We start from the raw sequence: 20,085 nt of genomic DNA, 5'->3' as shown, positions 1-20,085 counted from the left end.
ACACTGCATGGGAATATGAACTAATAGGACGCGAGAGACCAGCCAATCACAGCTCAAGGGAGGGAGGTTTGCCGGAATACTGGTGGAAAAAGAAAAGTTTTCCTTGTATCTCCGCCTAGGCTGTCTGTCGACACGGCGCTCGGACTGCTGGAGAGCTTGAACAAGCAGCCAATCGTATGCACATACATGGGTCTACCAGCCAACCGGAGCGCAGTAGGGCGGGGTCATACGGAAAGCAGGTGGGAAGAAAACGTTGCCGTACAATTTGTGCTGTTCGCTGCGTCCAGGAGGACACAGATAGAGAAAGAACGGACGGAGCAGAGCACACGCCTTCAATTAGCACCCAACCATCATAGAGGTGAAGAGGTGAGTAAGAGACATGCTTTATATTTGATCCCATAGATATTTTTACAGTAAGTCTAGTTGTGTTTGCAGGATTGTTCTCAAAGCAAAACATGTATGGGGATGTGGGATTTTGTAGGTGTCCCTTATAACCTTTACACACACACACACACACACACACACACACACACACACACACACACACACACACACACACACACACATATACATATATATATATATATATATATATATATATATATATGTGTATATGTGTGTGTGTGTGTGTGTGTGTGTGTGTGTGTGTGTGTGTGTGTGTGTTAATCTACAGTGTGTCCAGGCTTTGACACAAACCCACAGCATCAGCCCACCAGTAACAGGACAGATAATCTTACCGTTCATCCATACTGGCACACCAACTGTGCACCTTGTGTCCCGTCGTTCCTTTGCATCTGTCATCTGTGCCACGGCTTTGGCTTGCAAAGATAAGCCTGCAATTTGTGTAATAACCCACAGCACTAAACTGGAATTATTGTTTTTATTTTTAAACATTACACTGTGCTTGGGCTGTGCTCCTTATGAATTATGCATCAGTGTTTCCCAGTGCTGGTCCTCAAGCAACCCTGTACTGCATGTTTGAGTGTTCTCCCTGCTAAAACTCACCTGCCTTAAATCGTCGGCTCATAAAATGGTGTGATAGTCCAAGAGAAATGGTACAATGTGGAGGCCAATGGAACTTAACTGCAGCTTAATTTGTCACTGAGAAATATAGAGAGGTATAGATCCCTTTTGTGCAAGCTGAAGCTGATAGTGGCAGGAAAAACTCCTTAAGAGTGCAAGGAAGAGCCATGACTCAGGATAGGAACCCATTTTCCTCTGGGTTGACTCAGATTTTTACTTTACTTTATGTACTATGTATTACAGTATAAGTGCCAAAGAAAGATTCTTGCATGTTATATTGGGTTTTTAGGCCTTTTTGGAGAAGTGCTGTAGAAGAACCACTTTTCTTAAGGAAAGGTTCTTTAGGGAACCTAGAAGTGTTACCACTATGGCATTTCTCCCATGAGCCCTTTTTGGCCCCTTTATTTTTAAGAGTGTACAGAATTAGATATAAGAACATGGTAGGTAAAAAGTTCAGTATGGACATAAAGCATATTGTGGGCTGATTTAACATCAAGGAACACAAGCAGGGTCGGAAAACAGTTACATATGAACGATTCCTCGTTGTGACTCGCTTCCCTAGATGACGTTTCCCATTTATCAAGTCAGTGAACCCCTGGGACGGCAGATCTTTAGATACCTGCATCATATCTGCTGCTGTTCTTCCCTGATCAGTGGTGATTAGAGTTACATAAGCCCTCTTTGTTCCCCCTCTGCACGTCAGAGCAGATTTAAATGGGAAAGTTCAGGCATAGTTAAAAGGCCAGAAATAACTTTCCTTATTCAAGGGAAAGCTCAGGTTGACTTAAGCCTCTTTGATACATACGTAAGTCCTACTATCCTTTAAAATATCCAAGCACACAGCTGGCCTGGAATAATAACACGGATAAAGCCCAGTGATTTTCAGGTCAATAGGCCATGCTTGGTTATTAATTCATTCCTACGTGGTTCCCGAGATGATAACTATAAGTCTCAGGACAGAACAAGCTATATTTAAAAGCTATTAATGATATCAGTATCAGAAACCAGGGGAAAGAAGACCCAACCATTTTAGCTTCTGCTAATCATAGCCTTGTAGGCCTATTTTATATTCTACGTATTCATGTGTACTGGTCTATGTAAAAGTCATAGACCACCCTTTCATTTATTTTCAGTTAAAACCGCCACTAAGTTCAGTATTTAATGTGTCCACTCTTTACCTTCCGTTCTTTTCATTAGACTTGCTTTTAGTTTTCAAAAGAAATCTGCGCTCCTCCAAAGTTTAGTCTTAGAAGCTGGTTACAATTTCTGCTTCTCCAGTGATGGTGAGGTCTAGGGAAGTCAGAGCTGAGAACAGCAGCATCTTCTTTGGTTGATTTGCACATTTTTGTTATTTTGTTCTTTTCTCTCAAAGATGAAAGTTTTGAGAGATGCTTATCTGTTGTTTATCTGATGGGGACAGTTTTGGTGGTCTGCCAGGTCTCGCTTGGTTGTTAGTAGTCCCACTTTCTCTGCATCTTTTTATCGTTTTTTTTTTTAACTTAGACTCTTTTAATTTTGCACAAATGAAATAGATGCAACGACTCACCTTTACTGTGCATCTGAATTTACTGACACTCATAAACTTTACTCTGAATGGTCCCTCGGTGGGATTCCTCTGCATCGTATAAATAATTAGCAGGTCTGGTTTCAGCAAATGCCATCCCAATTAATTCCAAATTCTGTTGCTCCACTCCTGCAGAGTGTTTGTCCCATGGGTTTATATTTAAAAGCCAACAGTGCAGACTATTTGAGCAATAATTTTGTAATATGTGACTGTGTGAAGTGAGGGGTAAAGCCTAACAAAAAGGCACTGTCTACTTAGTTTATCCTTAACATTAAAGGAGACATAGTAAACAAAACTGCATTTCCTTGCCAGTTCACATTTACATCATTTGTCACTGTATCTGCCATGTGAAGTCTTTGCTGTTTCACAAACAGACGTACATGATGGACAGGACTATACAAAACAGTGATGTAATGTCACAATATTGAACTGCATTGTCAGTGACTGAATTTGCAGATTCTTCACTGTTAATGTTAACAGGCTCTTGGTGGGCAAACTGGACCATATTTTGTCCTCACTATAGTAAATCTAGAGCTAATTTGCCACAAAGCTAAGTTAACAGGTTCTAGAAATATACAGAGACTTATGCAGAGCTATAGCCCCTTAAAATCCCAGGCTTATTATATACTAAGGCTTATTAGTCATTAACTACAGGGACTTCACTGCAAACTATTGAGCTATTCTTAGGTCATAGAAGTATGTAATAAACACTTGGGCCCACAGGCCCTGGCCATTCAAGGGGTTAAGTCACCAGAGTCACCATCCAAATTTAATTGGGGACAGTCATGGGCTGGAGGTTAGGGAACCAGCCTTGTGACCAGAAGGTTGCCGGTTCGATCCCTAGAGCTGACAGCACATGACTGAGGTCTCCTTGAGCAAGACACCTAACCCCCAACTGCTCTCCAGGCGCTGCGGATTGGGCTGCCCACCGCTCTTGGCAAATGTGCTCACTGCCCCCTAGTGTGTATGTGGTGTTTAATTTTGCGGATGGGTTAAATGCAGAGGTGAAATTTCCCCGTTGTGGGACTAATAAGTGTCTCTTAATCTTAAATTGTCGCATCCAAAGTAAAGAACCGAACATGTTCCCTAAAATTTTCTGCATTAAACATTGTTGTGTAACATTGCTTGGGGTAATCAAGAGCCTACTGGCAGGTGAGGTCTGCTTCCAGACCGAACAGGCAGCAAAATGGCAAACCTCCTGAAGGATTGTTAAAGTATAACATAACATGCTTGGCTGGCACAGGCTCAGGATTCAGCGACTCTGTGTAGTCTTTTAGCTTAAATCACCTTATAAAATTGAACATGTGTGGCCTCTATATACTGTGATCTGCAGGATCCATTGGATCTGATTCATTCTTCTGCTATACTAGAGTTAAATGAGACAGATGAAAAGCAGGGATCAAAACTATGAAATGTACTATACTTACAGCTGTACAGAAGTGGAGCAAACAGCAGTCTTCTCCACTGCAACCCTACTCGATTCAGGATAACTAATGTAACATAGTTAGATAGTGCACTTCATATAAAATCAGCTAGATTCCAATAATTTTACTGCTATGGTACTTTAAGGTCGTTTACAATCACACCTACTTAATTCAAAGTAGGTTACTTATTATGTATCAGTCTAGGTATTAGCAAGTACTGAGAAACACACTTGGAAAAAATGGATTTGATGCCTCCCTAGTTCAGTAGGTCTATGAAGAAGCTGCTAAATACTAGAGTTAACAGAAACTGATACAGTATATTCCAGTGACTAATGCTAGTAATGTAGCATGATGAGCTTTAATGATTTCTTTAATGAAACGTTAGCTCATTCTGACAAATCACAGTGCAAACCATGCATCCTGGATTGGTTTGTCAGAACTACTGGCATGGTGGGAAAGCTACTGTTTACTACAAGGCTGAATTTGGCTTCCTGGTTGCCAGGAATATATATAATATTTGTTCCACCTTAAATAGGCCACTCATTTTCAAAATGCTTCGTCGATTTTTCTTTTCTGGTAATCAAAGGTAACGTAGTGCTTCTGTGGAAAGTCAGACTTGCACTACTTGTGTCACTACTTCATCATTTATTTAAAAAATGCTCCCAGGCTTTGTTCTTTTTCTTTTGCTATCTGCGCGCATAGGTATCATACTGTAAGTGGATTGCTGCGCTTTTCAGATTGAGTGATTAACTCACTTTAGGCTGAACAGCACTTTGGAAAAAAAAACACAGAAATACTGGATTTTTTTATTGTCAACATTATCAGTAATGTCAGATTATTGTTTCAGTCCAAAATAAAAGGGTAAATCATATCATGCAACTACTGAATTAAAGGCGTTATGTCTTTTATACTCTTCACAGTTGTCTTTCAAAGAGCACTGTGAACTATGTTAAATAGGGAAAAAAAGGAGCGAAATATGTCTCCTTTAAGGGTGACTCCTCAAAGACTGGATAAATGAGAGCACTCAGAATGGAGAGCCTGCCATTTTACTTTATTGCCTTGAGTCTCTGTTAAGAGCAGTGCTCATAGGAGTGTAAGGGTCTGTGCGGCTAAAAGCTGAACATAACAGAGCGAGCCTTGGCCTCTTGGGAACTGGTATGGCCATAACTGATAGGTCACGTCCTTCTGAAAAGTCAACCTTTTTATCCATTTACATTGCTTTAGGGACCAGCTGATCTGGAGACAGAGTAATTCAAGTCCATAACTCGTGAAGCTGAGCAGCAGGGCTTTCAGATCAGGCTTTCTTCTGTCTCTTATCTCACTTCAGAAGAAAGTCAAACCCAGCAGAAATGATCCAGTTCCCAAAGGCTTTGTGAGATCATCCTCCCTGACTTTTGCAAGGTCATGAGCGTTTGTGGCTCTGAATATTCAATTGTCCTGCAATTTAAAATGGAAATGAACAACAATATTCAAATTGGCTTGAAATGGTTGCTGTCCTGCAGCAGATTGTAAATCCGATGGATTACATTGAAAAGAGAATGTGATACTCATTATTCATAATGACTTTTAAATAGTAATGCTACTACTAATAATAACAATAAAAGTCAATGGAAACTCTGGTAAGTCTATAATACACTCTTTCCTTGTACCTGTCCTTTTCAATTTTGCCATTGATGTGACACTGGACAGTGATTGTGCAGTTCTTTGAAGCGCACATGGCACTCGACTAATCAAGACTGTCCAGCTCTGAGTTGTTTTCTCCCATTCTCTTGATGAAACTAAAAATAGATCTAGAAAAGGGACACTGTTTGACAGGCAAGTGCTAGAAAAAAAGCCTTTTCTTTTTTGAAATAAGAGTTTCTGCTATGTAAACATTTTATTTCTTTCCAGAACACACAAGCTGCTACAGTGTATATATGGAAATTAAGCTTTTGTGACATCACAACTATGGACACACACAAGTCCACTCGTTCAGCCCACAGCAGTTTAGCCTGCAAAGCACATTGAAGTGATAAGAGTGTTGTTACTGCAGATGTGTTGTAGCAGAGTTATGAGTGGAAGACATGGTGCTGTTCCTGTCTGTCAGGTGGCAAATATTGCAGCCTTACATGACCAGCAGATATTCAAAAGAAGTGGCTGACATTTATATCATCTCACATTCACATTATATTCGGCTGCTTGTTGAATGAGGCACAATAAGAAGAGAGGTCATTTCCATGAAGTTGCAGTCGAAACAAAACAATGTATCTCCAAAATGGTAACTTTTAATGGATGTTAATGGTTATTTGTGCCAATTTGTGCCATTTTTATTGGGTCCATTTATTATACAATTTTGACATAGAAAATGGAAAGAAAAACTAACACGAAAAGAGACAAAATACAGCAGTGACAGCAGCAATACATTTGTTTCAAAGGCACAGTAAAAAGAGGCTATAAAATAGTCAGGTTAAAGTCCTGGGTAAATACAACCAGACAAAAGATATAACTGAACTTCAGAAAAAATGGATTTGGGCCCTTAAAGGCAGCAAAGAATGACCATTAAAATGATATTGTCTCTTTCTCTTTTGGCAGGGGCCGGATAGTGAATGGCTGGTCATTAGAGATGCCATCCCACTGACATCCCTCATCATCACTGGTCTTTCCGGGCCCTATGTTGACATGGCAACAGGAAGAAAAAGTCAGTTTTCATGTGTGTGTGTATGTGATTGTGACTGAATGTTGCATGCCTGTATGATTGGTGTCATGTGTGTTAAACTTCATGCTGATTGTTCAGTTATTTAACAATGGTTCATTTATATAGTCTATTCGAGATTAGCAGTTCAACATGGGTAGAGGCAAAAATGGAATGATTAGGCATATAGTTTGCGCAGTGCTCACAGAAGAATATAAGCTTACAATGCTTTAAGCTATATTAACCTGGTAAGTCCAGTGCAAAGCTACTACATTTGGAGTAATTATGGGAAACGGTGTGCATTAGATTGATTAGTGAATTAGAACTGTCACTAAGACATATTATTCTATAGTTCAATAAATTACATAAGTGTAGCAAGTGCTACAAATAATTCAGAACTTCTATGAAACTAATATGTATGTTTTTTTGATCTGATGCTCTCCAGTCTGACGTCTCTAATCCATTTCATCATTTTTTTGTGTGTACTTTCAAAACCCTGATTTTCAAGTGTAGTCTTAGTGACGTGTTTGACTTAAGCCCACTGACACAATAGTGGATAAAATACACACACACCCACACACACACACACCCACACACACACACACACACACAGACACTGTGACGTACAAACGCAGCCTGATGTCCCAATTTCTGACGTGCTCTCTCTTGTCTCTCTCGTTTTCCTTTCATATGCTTACGCTTACACCTTATATATATATATATAGGTCAAATTTTATTCTTCCACGTCACTTGAACATGGTAGTTCTCATTCACATTGTGTAAAAATTTATTGTGATTGGACCTATAGAATGCCCCCCTAAAATATACTAAATATAAATATACTTATAAAATCTCTTCACATTAACGTACATTAAAGGTTAAGGCCATTTTTGGTCTCTCCTGTAAAATTACTGTTTTGGAGTTACTTGTTTTGTTGGACAGCAACAATATACCAATTAACCTTTATGCAATACGAATATATCCTATACTTATTATATGTAATAAGACCTTATTCATGCCTCCTGCCACTACATGGATTTCCATCACCAGCACACTTGATTTATGATTTATTGTAAAGACTGATTAGCCAATGTAGGTACTGAATGATAACTACAAATAATACTGTGTTACAACAAGGACAGCATTAGAAATGGTCAAACAAACATACTTATTTAGTTATGTTATTTGCATTCATTAAAAATGTGAATGTTTTCGGCAAAATAAATGCTCACTGACCAATAAAAAAAGGTTGTTAAATATCAGTATCATGTACGTAAATGTCCATATGTAATAAGAATATGTCCCATGTGTATTACATAAGTGGCTGTATGCAATAGGAATTCTCTCTGCCTGTTTTCTAAACCTCAGTAACTTAACAGAACTGTATCTATCCTCTCGTTCTCATTCTCCCACACACTGAGTACAGGGTCTCACATGTGTTTATCATCTCTGCATGAGTCCCTATTCCATTCTTTCTCTCTTTTCTCTCTGATTATATGTCTTCCTCTTTCTCCCTCTCTCCCTCCCACCTTCCCTCTCTCGACAGGCTCAACATCCAAGGGCGGAGGTGTGCACTTTCCTGACGATGCGGAGGAGGACCCTCTCAGCAATAGCGATGACACACAGCAGGACAAGGTCATCTCAGCCATAGCGGAACCAGACGGAACATACCTGGTTAAGGTGAGCGGGGTTGACAAACACACAGCATGACAGAAGCACAGTCTCACAGCAACATCTGCCCACTCTTCACCCTCACATCGACTGCTTTCTCTCTCCACAGTAGGCAAGCAGTGAGCTGAAAGCAAAATATTCTCTCCAAAACGAACCTGTGTGCGGTTGTAGTTGTAGTTTATAGAAACAGTGTTTTAGTAGTTGGATGTACTTGTGGCCTTGTGTTTTGAAACTCAAGGCAGATAACTTGACAAAAGTAAAAACAATAAGTTTTTCCAGTTTGGAATATTTCAAACAGTGTTCTATATACTACCAAAAACGGTTTCCTTGGCTTGTAACAATGGGCGAACCCTTTCTGATGAAATATACAACCCTTTTTCAAAAACGGTTCTATATGGAACCATTTACAACACATTGTCCATCGATCTGAACCATTCGCAATGCAAAGAACCCTTTAATCATGCAAAGGGGTTCTTTGGGTGAAAAGAACCCTTGAAGAACCATTTTTTAAGAGTGCATAAAGCGTACAAAACGACAAAAATGATCAGCATGACAATTGACTCCAGATGTTTCAGCTGTAGTGTAGGTGGGCTGCAGCTTTCATCCCTCACTGGGGTTTGCAGTGTTTCTGAATTTGAAGAAGAAAAGATTGCGCACTGTATGAATTGTGTGCTGTGCTGTACCTTATCTGTGCAGGTGGGGTTCCTAAGAATCCAGCACAAGTACGAGATTGTCTTCACTATTCCACAAGTCCCCACTCTGGGCAAAGATGCCACCCTGTCCCCGGCCCTTCGGACCATGCCCAAGCCACGCCTGCGGGCCTCACGCATCATTCCACGTCCTGAAGGTACACTTTACCATTCTGACAAAGTTCCACAGGCTGGTTATGCACTCAGAGAAAAAAGGTAGTAAACTGTCACTGAAGCAGGACCCCTCCTGTCACTGGGGTAGTACCCTCAAAGGTACATCTCAGTACCTTTAGTCAGGGAACATAACTGTACCATATCAATAACAATACCATAATCCATTGAAATGATATTTTCTAAGCTGTACTGACTCCACACCCCGTCTCGTCTCCAGGGTTTTAAAACATTAGGTTATAAAAAAGTAGAAATATGTACTTTTCACCTGGAAAGACTTATTTAAGGTACACAATTAGACCCTAAAACTGCTGTTGTACCTTTAAGTGTTCATTTACATAGTTTGTTCCTTGATGAACGAAAAATGTACCTGCACAGAACCTTTATTTCTAATAGTGTTTTATTAGCTAAAGCAGTCTCCTTAGCCGATATGTAGTTCATCAGCCAGTTCATCTTTATTGGATAACTCAGCAACTTGATGCTGCATTGAGACATGCAATGTGCACATCATTAACCTAGCAGCTGTAAGCTTTTCATACTTAGCTACATTGGCCTTGTTGCTCCTGTTGTATAATAAGTTGTATCCATTTGAGTTTTGGCTAACAATTTGTCCAGTAAGAGAAGAAATATAGGACCTTCCTACTGGATTGACATCACTTTTGGCTGGTTTATCCAACTCAATAAAGAGACTCTGCTTTGTAAAACATTGGATTGATGATCAAAGTCAAGTTTCACGGTACTGACCGAATTACGACACCCAGCGCTAATAAAACACTCCTCTAGTCTTGGATAAGCAACAGCCCTTCAACACCTTAAAAGTCCTCAGTGTATCCTCAGTATTATTAACTACTTGCTACTAGTTAACAGAAGATATGTAACAATGTGTTATGACACTGTGATATCAATGCAGAACTATGAAGAAAGCATTTTGTAAAATAAACATTCTTTTAATATGTCAGCTAACGCAACTGCATTGTTTGAAGAACAATTAATACCGATCAACAGCTCACTCCAGCACTCCTCCCACCTTTAGTAACGTTAGTAAGTACAACAACATTGTAGTCATCTTTCTTTATTTGAATTTTGTTCAAAATGTTGTGAGAATACCAAATTGCAGACCCAGTATCATAAATCGAAACAAATCATGGGCTACGTGTTTCACTACACATCTAGTTATTAGGTATTCTGATTTAATTCTGAAGGCAATTTAACTCTGACTTACTTCACTTTTAAGCTAAATGCCAAATCATCAAGCTCAAACTGCTACAACAAAAGGAGACATATCAAAGCAAAAAGCACCAAACAGATAAAAGGCACTAATTTGTGGGTCTAAATGGCATTTAGTGTCTGGGAGCGGCTGATACAGCCTCCTTGGGGGGGGTGCCAACCAGCTAAAGGGAGACAGAATTCTCCAGGAAATCAATCAACACCACCACTTACTTGCACTCTGTGTTCAGTGTGGCTCTGCTGTGCTGCAAGTAGGTGGCTCTCTCTGGCTGATAATATGGGTTTAAAACCAACCAACCAACCAACCAACCAAACCCTTGTCCACTTGGCCTTGTCATTTACCCTTGAGGGAATGTTAAGGACGGTTCCATTACATTATCACCAGTGAAGGGTGCCAGATGAGCCGTCATAGTGGCAAGGGATCGAGTTAAACCAGCTTCAATTTCGGCAGCACAACTTACCCAAAAAACATTGCAACCTGAGGCATTTTCCTTTTCACACGGCAAAATACAGGTGGACTAAGCTGTTTATAGGCTGTGGCAACAAACTACTTTAGAATGCTTAACATTTAAAAACCATGATATTTGATTCCCTAGGCTTTAAGTTACCAACCACTTCATGTGTGATGCATGACTGCTGATACATCATCACTTTCCTCAGCTAGCTGGTTTGTTAGCATGCTAATGGCTACACAACAAAAAAGAAGCTGTTACACTATGGTTCTACATATATTTATGAGCAATTGGTTTATAGCCATACAAACCAATTCCTCATAAATATGATACATAATGCTCAAACTTGTCAAAGAAAGGTTTTGAAGTGTAAAGTTAGCATGGCTAGCTGATTAGCTCAGTGAGGAAAGCTAGGGTGTTCCTCACTGTCCCCTCGTCCCCTTCAGCCTGGCCACTTCCTATTTCGCCAATTATATTATTATAAACAGGACTGTGGCCATTTTTGTAACATAGGTGTGACTCAAAGTGGGTGAGGGCAAGTTAAAAAAGAGCTGAGGCTTTGAGTCTTCTTCAGTTGCAGTGTAAGTAAAAAAAAAGTTATTTTGAGTTTATATCTGGAGTCAGCCCTGTGAATCCATAACAGTTGCTAGACACCTAAGAAACCAGCGCCTTCCAGCCCTGTCCACTCTGGTACATGCAGATTATTTGTGATGTTGTCGGAGATGGATGTGTGCTTATGATAAACTGCACATCTACTGAATGGTAGACCTGTTGTATTACATACAGTGGCTGTGTCTTTATAGATGAGTGTCAGAACAGTGATCCATCCCTGTACATGAATGACTTTACAGTTCTTTGGAAACGTTGGAAACCTTTTCATTTAGGACAGTCATTACTCATTCAGGAGCTGAAACTGGATTTGTCTTTTTCTGCACTTCTGCTGATCTATATTTTGACACCAGACAGTGGAATAAATTGGGCCTAAAACAACATCATGATTGCATTAGTGAACATTTAATCTGGATCAGCTTACATGGGTGTCGGATCTTGTTAATACTTCAGACGTCCAGCCAAGTGCCGAACAGCAGGGCGAGATCAATACGCACACTCACATCTCACTCTTTCATTGATCCTGCCATTAGCAGGAACACTGTAGGCAAGTTTATGGCAGCATCGTTTTTCAGTGGTTCAATATTTTGGCCGTAGTCTGTCTCATGCATTTGTTTACTTTATTGCATAAATAAAAAGGCAGTAGGGTAGCTCACGTCTAATTAAACAATCAGTATAATAATGATTAAAATATATTCCAACCCTGTCCGTTCCTCTAAGAAAAAAAAGTTTGAGACATATTTAACAATTTTAATGACAATGAAATAAGAAACGTATGTTGCTGTTGTTGTATCATTACAAACATTGTCATTCTGTTTCGTCCTTTAATTATTTTGGTTATGATTATTATGGTAAATCTGTCAATTCATTTACCTTTTTTTTGAATAATTGAAATACTACAAGGTAATGAAAACATCCTCACTGATAAACAGATTTTCTTCATAGCAATTAGCATAAAATACAATCCTGAGGAAATTGCTAGTGCTGTTTAAACGGTTTATGAGGAGCCTGCCCACTTCCTATTTCGCCCATTATATTATTATGAACAGGACTGTAAAACAGGAGAAGGCGCCTGCGAGCGAGTCCTCAATGAAAGGGACTGAATGGACCTCAACGGCTAAAAATGTGAAATTAAAATAGTTTCTAATCACTCGCCCAGAACTTTCCTTTAACTTAAAAATGTAAAATGATGTATTTCACTAAAAAAGCAAAGAAACCCCACCTGTATGTTCTCTTCTTTCTCCAGCAAACGGGTTTTGGGCAGGAGATGGCAAGCATTACTGTTACTGTTATTGAGTGCTGATTTGCTGGCGAGCGGAGCAGCTCATTAGCTGTTCATGCCCACATACTTCTAAACATACATGCGGTGTTGATTTGAACTTCTATAAATTGAGATGAAAAGCTCTTAAAATATAACAGCAGTGTTATAGTGCAGCTCTATGCTGTTCTGCTTTCAGGAAGTGATTGCATTATTTTACTTTTAAAATGTTTAAGCATCTATAAACTGTGATTTTGCTCAAATGCTCCATATTAACCCATTGATTTTGGACTCGTTCATTAGTGACCTCTAGCATTTGAGAAACCCAGAAGATGTTACAGAGTGGTAATTCTCCTCTCTACAAGTTCTCTGGTGTAAACAGGTGGTTAGCAGTGAAGCGGAAGTGCAAGGTTTCGTAGAACTGCTAAAAGTGGCTATATTGTTTTAGAGTATCACATTTAAAAAATAAAATAAAAAAATCACAGCAGCCATACATATAAAAAAAATTTTAAATAATAAAACGAGTAGCCATTTACATACTAGTATAAAAAAGGGAGAATACTCAGTTAATGCACTTTTGTCTTTAATAAAAACTGCAATCGCTGATTGTTCTATTTTCATGCTTTCATCCAAATGTTTTCTGATTTATTACATTGTTTATTTTTAATGACAGTCAAAATAAACCATTGTTCTGTCAATCAATGCAGTCAATGGAAGATTATGCTCACAGCAAGTTATGATTGCCGTGTAACATTTTTTTTTAATAGAAATGCACAATGACATCATGTTAGTATTGGCAAATACCTGCTTTAAACTTACTAGCATTGGATAAATGTTTACATTTAACTATTAGATGATGTATTCAATGCATCCCTACTAACCTGGCACATTTATACAAATTCAGCTGACGTGTTCAGTAGAATAAAATCAGAACGTATTCATAATCCTATTTTTATGTCTACTTATTCACTTTTATGTTTATGCCTTCTTAAGGGTTGCACCCTATGCTGTACACTAACAACTGAATTTCCCTTTGGCGATCATTAAGTTTATCTTCTCTTGTTCTTTTTTTTTGTGTGCTCCATTTCCCTCCATCCTTCCGCACACTCTCCCACGCCCTCTTCTCCCTCTTTTCCTCCTTTCCTGCCGCCTCCCCTCCCCCTCCTCCAACTCTGTGTAGGTGGTGTAAAAGTGGTGTGTGAGTACAGTGCACAGCAGGAGGGAGTGGTCCAGGAGGAGCTCACTCTGGTTAACAGGAGCAGGAGGGACAGCAGCATCCGTGTCAGAGTGCAGGCCAGAGTGATGGGTGAGGAACATACACACACACACACACACACACACACACACACACACAGCCTTACATAACAACAGGCAATGAATGACGTATGGATGAAAAACATGCGTCATACAACCTCACACAAACCTTTTATTGTGTTCGTGCATTTACATAAATGCTGGCAAAGCAAAACTACACCTAAGTTTGTATATCTGTCTTTGTTGGGTCTTGATTAACTTCGATACAGCTGCTGTGCAACACCTAAACTGACCATTTTCTGTGGATCAAGTGTTATGTATGTATTTTTCCAGTCATACTGGGGATGATCAGTCCCCACAAAGAGGTAAATATAAACATCCAGGAACACAGGTGTGCGTTATCACTGTCACGAGTGTTCAACCGACTTCATGTCATTACATGCTGCTACAGCTAATCCAAATACATTCTAAAACGGGAAGTCTAATAAGGTTTTTTTTTATTCTGTGTAATTAAATTAAGAGTAATTAGTTAGAATATAAATGATTGTGATTTATCAATTTTGTCCATCCAATTTTTTTGTCCATTGCAGGCAACTATTAAATTACAAGCCCAAATTTGCCAAATTGGCTGTTTGGCCATTTCAATACTTAGTAGCTCCCAACTGTTAACAGAAAAAGCTCAAATAAACAAACATTACTCACTGCTGATCTCTAGAACTTTGTTTTTGTAGGACCCATGATGTGTCTCATGAAACGTATTCCCTGCTTTCTTTTATTTATATGTATTCACTTCGGCTCAACTGATGAATATGCAGTTCTATGTGTTGTAGAGGTCTGCACTCCTGTGGATTTTGGCAGGTCCTGCCATAATATCTTGTGGCGCACAACTGATTTTCAGTTTTGCGCATGGGAGTGGGCAGGAAACCAGCAGGCCAAAGCATGTATGAAAAGAGATCCATCAAATTAATGAATGGCCTAAATAAAGTAGAAGGAGCACTACATTATACATATATAAATAGTATAAAATCTTAACAGTAAAACAATTCAAATGAACTGAGTCATTCTAAAGAGTGGCAAAGCAGCCGATCACGTGAACCACACACATTCTCATAGCTTACAGAGATGGCAGCGCCTTCAGTCCCATGGCCACAGATGCCCAACGAAACACCAAAAGTAACCGCTCTGTGTTTCGATTTCTGCTTTGTCTTTCCTTGGAATAAAGGGTGTTTGGTGAAGTTACTTCACAGTGAGCCTAATGACCATGACTGCAGTGTTATTTCAGCTGGGATTAGTGTATTTTTGAATAGACTGTGTCAAATATTAGATGTCAGTTCTCCTTGACTGAACTGCGCAGGCGGAGGCGGGACAAAACGTGTCAGTTGCTGGCGGGAGTTGGACAAATAATTCAGATATTCTGCAAGACAGTCCTGCACAGACCTGTAGCGTGTTGCGATATAAACGTATTATGTGTGGTCAGCTTAAATAATTGTAAGTTGTAATTAAGATGTAAACAAAGTCATTCAGAGTGGTTTGGTGCAAAATGCTCTGTTCTAGAGAAACTCTGGCTCAGAACTGTTCACAGTGGTGGTGATAGGAACCAGATGTCTATCACATAAAAGGTCCCACACAGAAAACGGAATGGACCATTGAATTTAATGATGCTTCAGAACAGTGTTTTGGCCTAAAATGTATTTTTTTAAAAATCATGACAGAGATACAAAAAGGAAACTAAGCTCAAATCAGTACTATCAATGCAACACCTAAAAAGTCAGAAGACAAAGCAAGTTAACTGATCTTTTTGAATAGTAAATAAAAAGCCTTTATCTGGTTCCTGTCACCATCAATGTATAGACGTCAGAGTCAGCAACTTTCTCTATAATGCACCATTTCACCAGGTGAGTAGCCAAGGGGTGGCCACTGCCTCCCTAGCATGACATATGGCCACCTTTCCTTTCTTTCAGGGCAGTTACCAATAAGTTACAAGAGCTGGATGATAATGCATGCAGTAATCAGCTCGTGATTGCTCTGCTGGGCTACTTTGTTGAGCAGAATAAATGCTGGACAGAACCTTAATGTTAGCTTCATTTTGCTTAAAGAAGCAGCGTTGGACGCCCACATTAGGGAAACACAGTTAAGCACCCAAATACATTTCTAGATCAGCATATTACAGTGTTTTGTTTTTTTTTTTCATTTTTTAATCCTCTGTGATTTGAATTGCATTATTTTAACCACAGACACAATACTGAGCAGTAAAAATGAAACAAGTTAAACAATCTCTTCCACTGAAAACAGGAAAAAATCACTTTCAGCTATTTTAAATAACATGCTTAACCATTTATTTAAAAGAATCAAAATAGTTACTTTAGTAATGTAGGCCTAATTTTAGTTGCTTGCTGTTTAACTTAACTTGCTGTTTCTTTTACTGTTTTTTTTTCTCAAGTAGTTTGAAACCCTGGTGAAAAAAATACGTGGTCTAAACTGGCTCCCCCATTGCAAACATTCTGACAACGTCCCTGCATTTCACACCAAACTACCTGAGTTGCCAACATTTTGATCAATTGGTGGAATTCCCCTTCAGCCTAAGGCACCTGAAGGGCCAAAAAGTCTAAATACTGCAACAAATGTCAAAACATATTTTCTTTGTGGATAAAAAGCATCGTTCCTTGTGTGGACAAAGACCTTTTCGCACACACTGACCATCTGGTTGGTCCTCTTCGTCCGTCAGAGAGGGCTATAATCCTGAGTGACGTCTGGATTTCAGCCACCACTCTCTCATCTGTCTGACCTGCTTGTCTGACAGTACAGTCTAACAGTGAAACCGCTCATGTCCGAGTGAATGAGACAGCAGCGCCCTCTGGTGGTCCACATAGGATCTTGTTCCATTATTGTAAATTCGGGATTAATTCAGACAGGCTGTTGTTATCTGTCCCGGCTATTGCGAAAGAACTCGTGAAGCTATTTTGTCTGAACGCTTCTCTCTGCGCTATAGGTACAGTAAATAGAAATTACAGTTTAGAAACGCTGCAGTAGTTCGTTGTAGTCATTGCATGTGGGCTGTTAAAAGTTGCTAGTCAGGATGGCCGAGCGGTCTAAGGCGCTGCGTTCAGGTCGCAGTCTCCCCTGGAGGCGTGGGTTCGAATCCCACTTCTGACATCTACATTTTCGCCTTGTGGTTTTAAGCAGCAGTCACAATACAGAGCTACGCCTGACTACACTGTCAGGATATGATTCAAAATATTCAACTTCTAGTTTGGTTATTTCCAGAATGACCTGTTTCTGTCTGTTTAATAATATAATGTCTCTCAGGCCTATAGAGTAATAAATGTACTGTCAGGATTAAAACAAAGCACGTGAAATGTTTTCTTTTTTCATTTAGTGTAAATACTCTGAAAACAAGGAGCCAGAGGTTTATCCTCTGCCTGCCTGTCACAGTTATTATATAATCACCTAACCACAAATATCTGAGGTGACTGCAATTATTTAAACTGACCCCAATCATTGTCCAGTTACATCAAAAAGTTTCGTTTTGCACTGGAGCTACAAGTCTGTTGTAGCTTATAAGTAATACGTTCATCCCACCAGTTAGCACCAAGCAAACTGCATGCCAGGATTATCCTGCACTTGCCTGAAGATTTGATATTCATTCTAGATGTTAGCCGGCCTTCTCAATCATTATGATACTACAATCAAATTAAAATCATTTTATATCTGATATGATAGTTTAATATAATTGAAAACACTGATTTCAAACTTTGCACTAATTTGGGATCATCGTTCCAAACGTATCCTGACCCTTGTATTTTGCAGACCGCCATCATGGAACCCCCATGTTGCTGGAGGGAGTGCGGTGCCTGGGGACAGAAAAAGAGACTGCCACGAAAACCAATGACCGAAAGAAGATCTGACCGCAGTCGCTCTCTTCCTACATATCTTACCAGCATGGACTGAGACGAGGAACTGAACGCAACGCATGTGCCTCAGATTGTGCTCAGACCTCAGTTGTTCCCAACTCCAATCCTGGCGATCCACAAAACATGGCATTTCGTTAAATACCACCAAACTCCATCAAAAGCTTGATGGTTGAGATGTTCCTCTTCACAGAGGGCCACAATGCAATTTAGTGGATCGCTGGAGCTGGAGTTGGAAAGCAGTTGTCATTACTCAGTCCCAAGAACAAGCAATACCGAAGTCCCCTGGCCAAGGATAACACAACTGTGGCATGTTAAAGTCAACGGCTGCAAGACGTATCCAAAAAATCTTCTGGGAACTTCTTTAAGTTCAGACAGTTGCTGGAAAAGATATGTAAAGCAAGTTTCAGGTATACCACCTAATCTGTCAGACCCCTTCTGAGGAGGTCATCTTTAGGTGGGAATGTGTTTTCCTTGTACTAGGACTGCAAGTTTATTTAGCTTTAACTGATTCACTGCGCTAGTGTGTAGGCTTCCTAGTTATATACAGGGCATTGCTGCATTTCGAAGAGATACATGGAGGCAAGCTTTTCGTTGAATGAATCTTCCCTTTTCACGCCGTTTATGAATCCTCTAATGTAATGCGCAACATGACGGTTTCTCTTTAAGCTGATAATATTGAGTTTGTAATGCACAAAAGATTCATACGTCAAACTACAGGTTTCTAAATGTTTTTGCCAAAAGAATGTGGTGTAACTTACCAGCATAGTAGAGAGGTGTAATCAGGGACACACCATGGTCCTATGAGGCCGTTGGGCACCAGATGGACCATAAAATGCTTTTGTAATGTGGGCTGTTACAGCCTAACTGCCAACAGAGCATAGTAGTAACTGTGCCTACATTCATTGACTAATAACAGAGATAATAACTGGAATTAGCCACACATACTTGAGTAGCACACAGTTTTTATCGCTAGCTAGCCCCCCCTGTTTGCAGCAGGTATCAGGATCAAAATGGCTTCACAAAATAAGCCCCTGATTATAGAAAACCCTTCAGTGTTCAGGGCAGAACTGAAGTGCTACATACAGTAAATGTGGTGTTTAAAGAAAAGAGGGAGAACCACATGCAGCAGTTGGCTGACACATTGTTTTGATAGCATGCTAACTAGTATACATGCTATGCAAACCACAGAATGGCTGCATGGTTTTGCCCCAATCCTTTAAACCTCATTTGCTGCATGCAGCACATCACTTTTGCCTTTCAGGCTGAATATTTTTCTTTATTGAAAGGTTTAGTATGTGAAGCTGTGTTGAATGTGTTGACAGTATGGGTTGCTTTTGTATAATGCAATCCCTGTAGCAAATACAGAGACTGATCTAAAAGACTTGCGACTCGGACTGGCACCCCAGACACTTGGCTAGGGTTTGCATGACTTGTGAACATCTATGGCTGATAATTCTAACATTGTTGTAGCTTATAATTTATATATTCACAATAGATGTGATCTGTCCCAGTATGTTTTTTTCACATTTTTGTGTTATTGAGTTTATGTTCAATAAACTATAAGCCTATAATCACCATACATACATGCCAACTGTTGAAAGATCTCATATATGTCTTGTTTCTGCTTGAATTGTACATTTTGTTGACTGGCTTTAAAGCACAGATGAATTAAACAGAGTGTATGTTGTATACTGTTCCATGCTGTCTGTCTCTCTCTCTCTCTCTCTCTCTCTCTCTCTCTCTCTCTCTCTCTCTCTCTCTCTGTCTGTCTCTCTCTCTGTCTCTCTATCTCTCTCTCTTAAGCAAGAAAATAGTTTATTTATTTATGTATTTGTTGCTTCCACAATTGTTCCTTTAAATAATCTCTTTTAAAAGACAGTGACATCCCTTTTCCTGCATTACAGTTTACATGAAGACGTAATGTTTCTGCTGGAAAAGGGACAGGCCAGCAAGTAGATAAAGCGAGTTTGTGCTGGTTTATGCTGGTCTAATGCTGGTCTGGTTCTGGTTTAGCTGGTCACCCCAGCATGGTCATACTGGTTGGCCAGCATACCAGTATCCAAACACAACATATGTTGGTTTTGTTGGTGTTCAGCATATCAACTGACCAGCACAACAACAACCAAAAACACAACGTTACGTTCGCTTTGCTCGTGGACAC

General features: G+C 39.7%; 1 protein-coding gene and 1 non-coding gene across 2 annotated transcripts; both read left to right on the top strand.

Moving 5' to 3' along the window:
* The first annotated feature begins 221 nt into the window (after positions 1-221).
* On the top strand, positions 222-19,620 carry si:ch211-151p13.8 (uncharacterized protein LOC562078 homolog). Its single transcript, XM_017686702.2, has 6 exons — positions 222-366; positions 6,583-6,688; positions 8,229-8,362; positions 9,050-9,200; positions 13,940-14,065; positions 17,821-19,620. Exons 2-6 carry the CDS (start codon positions 6,670-6,672, stop codon positions 17,916-17,918), a joined length of 528 nt encoding a protein of 175 aa, XP_017542191.2. The 5' UTR covers positions 222-366; positions 6,583-6,669; the 3' UTR covers positions 17,919-19,620.
* On the top strand, positions 17,084-17,166 carry trnal-cag. The gene has a single exon. It is a non-coding gene; the product is annotated as a tRNA-Leu (tRNA).
* Positions 19,621-20,085: the final 465 nt, after the last annotated feature.

Source organism: Pygocentrus nattereri, chromosome 22 (genome assembly GCF_015220715.1).
Source record: "Pygocentrus nattereri isolate fPygNat1 chromosome 22, fPygNat1.pri, whole genome shotgun sequence".
NCBI classification, from domain to species: domain Eukaryota; kingdom Metazoa; phylum Chordata; class Actinopteri; order Characiformes; family Serrasalmidae; genus Pygocentrus; species Pygocentrus nattereri.
This window is presented reverse-complemented; position numbering and strand designations above follow the sequence as displayed.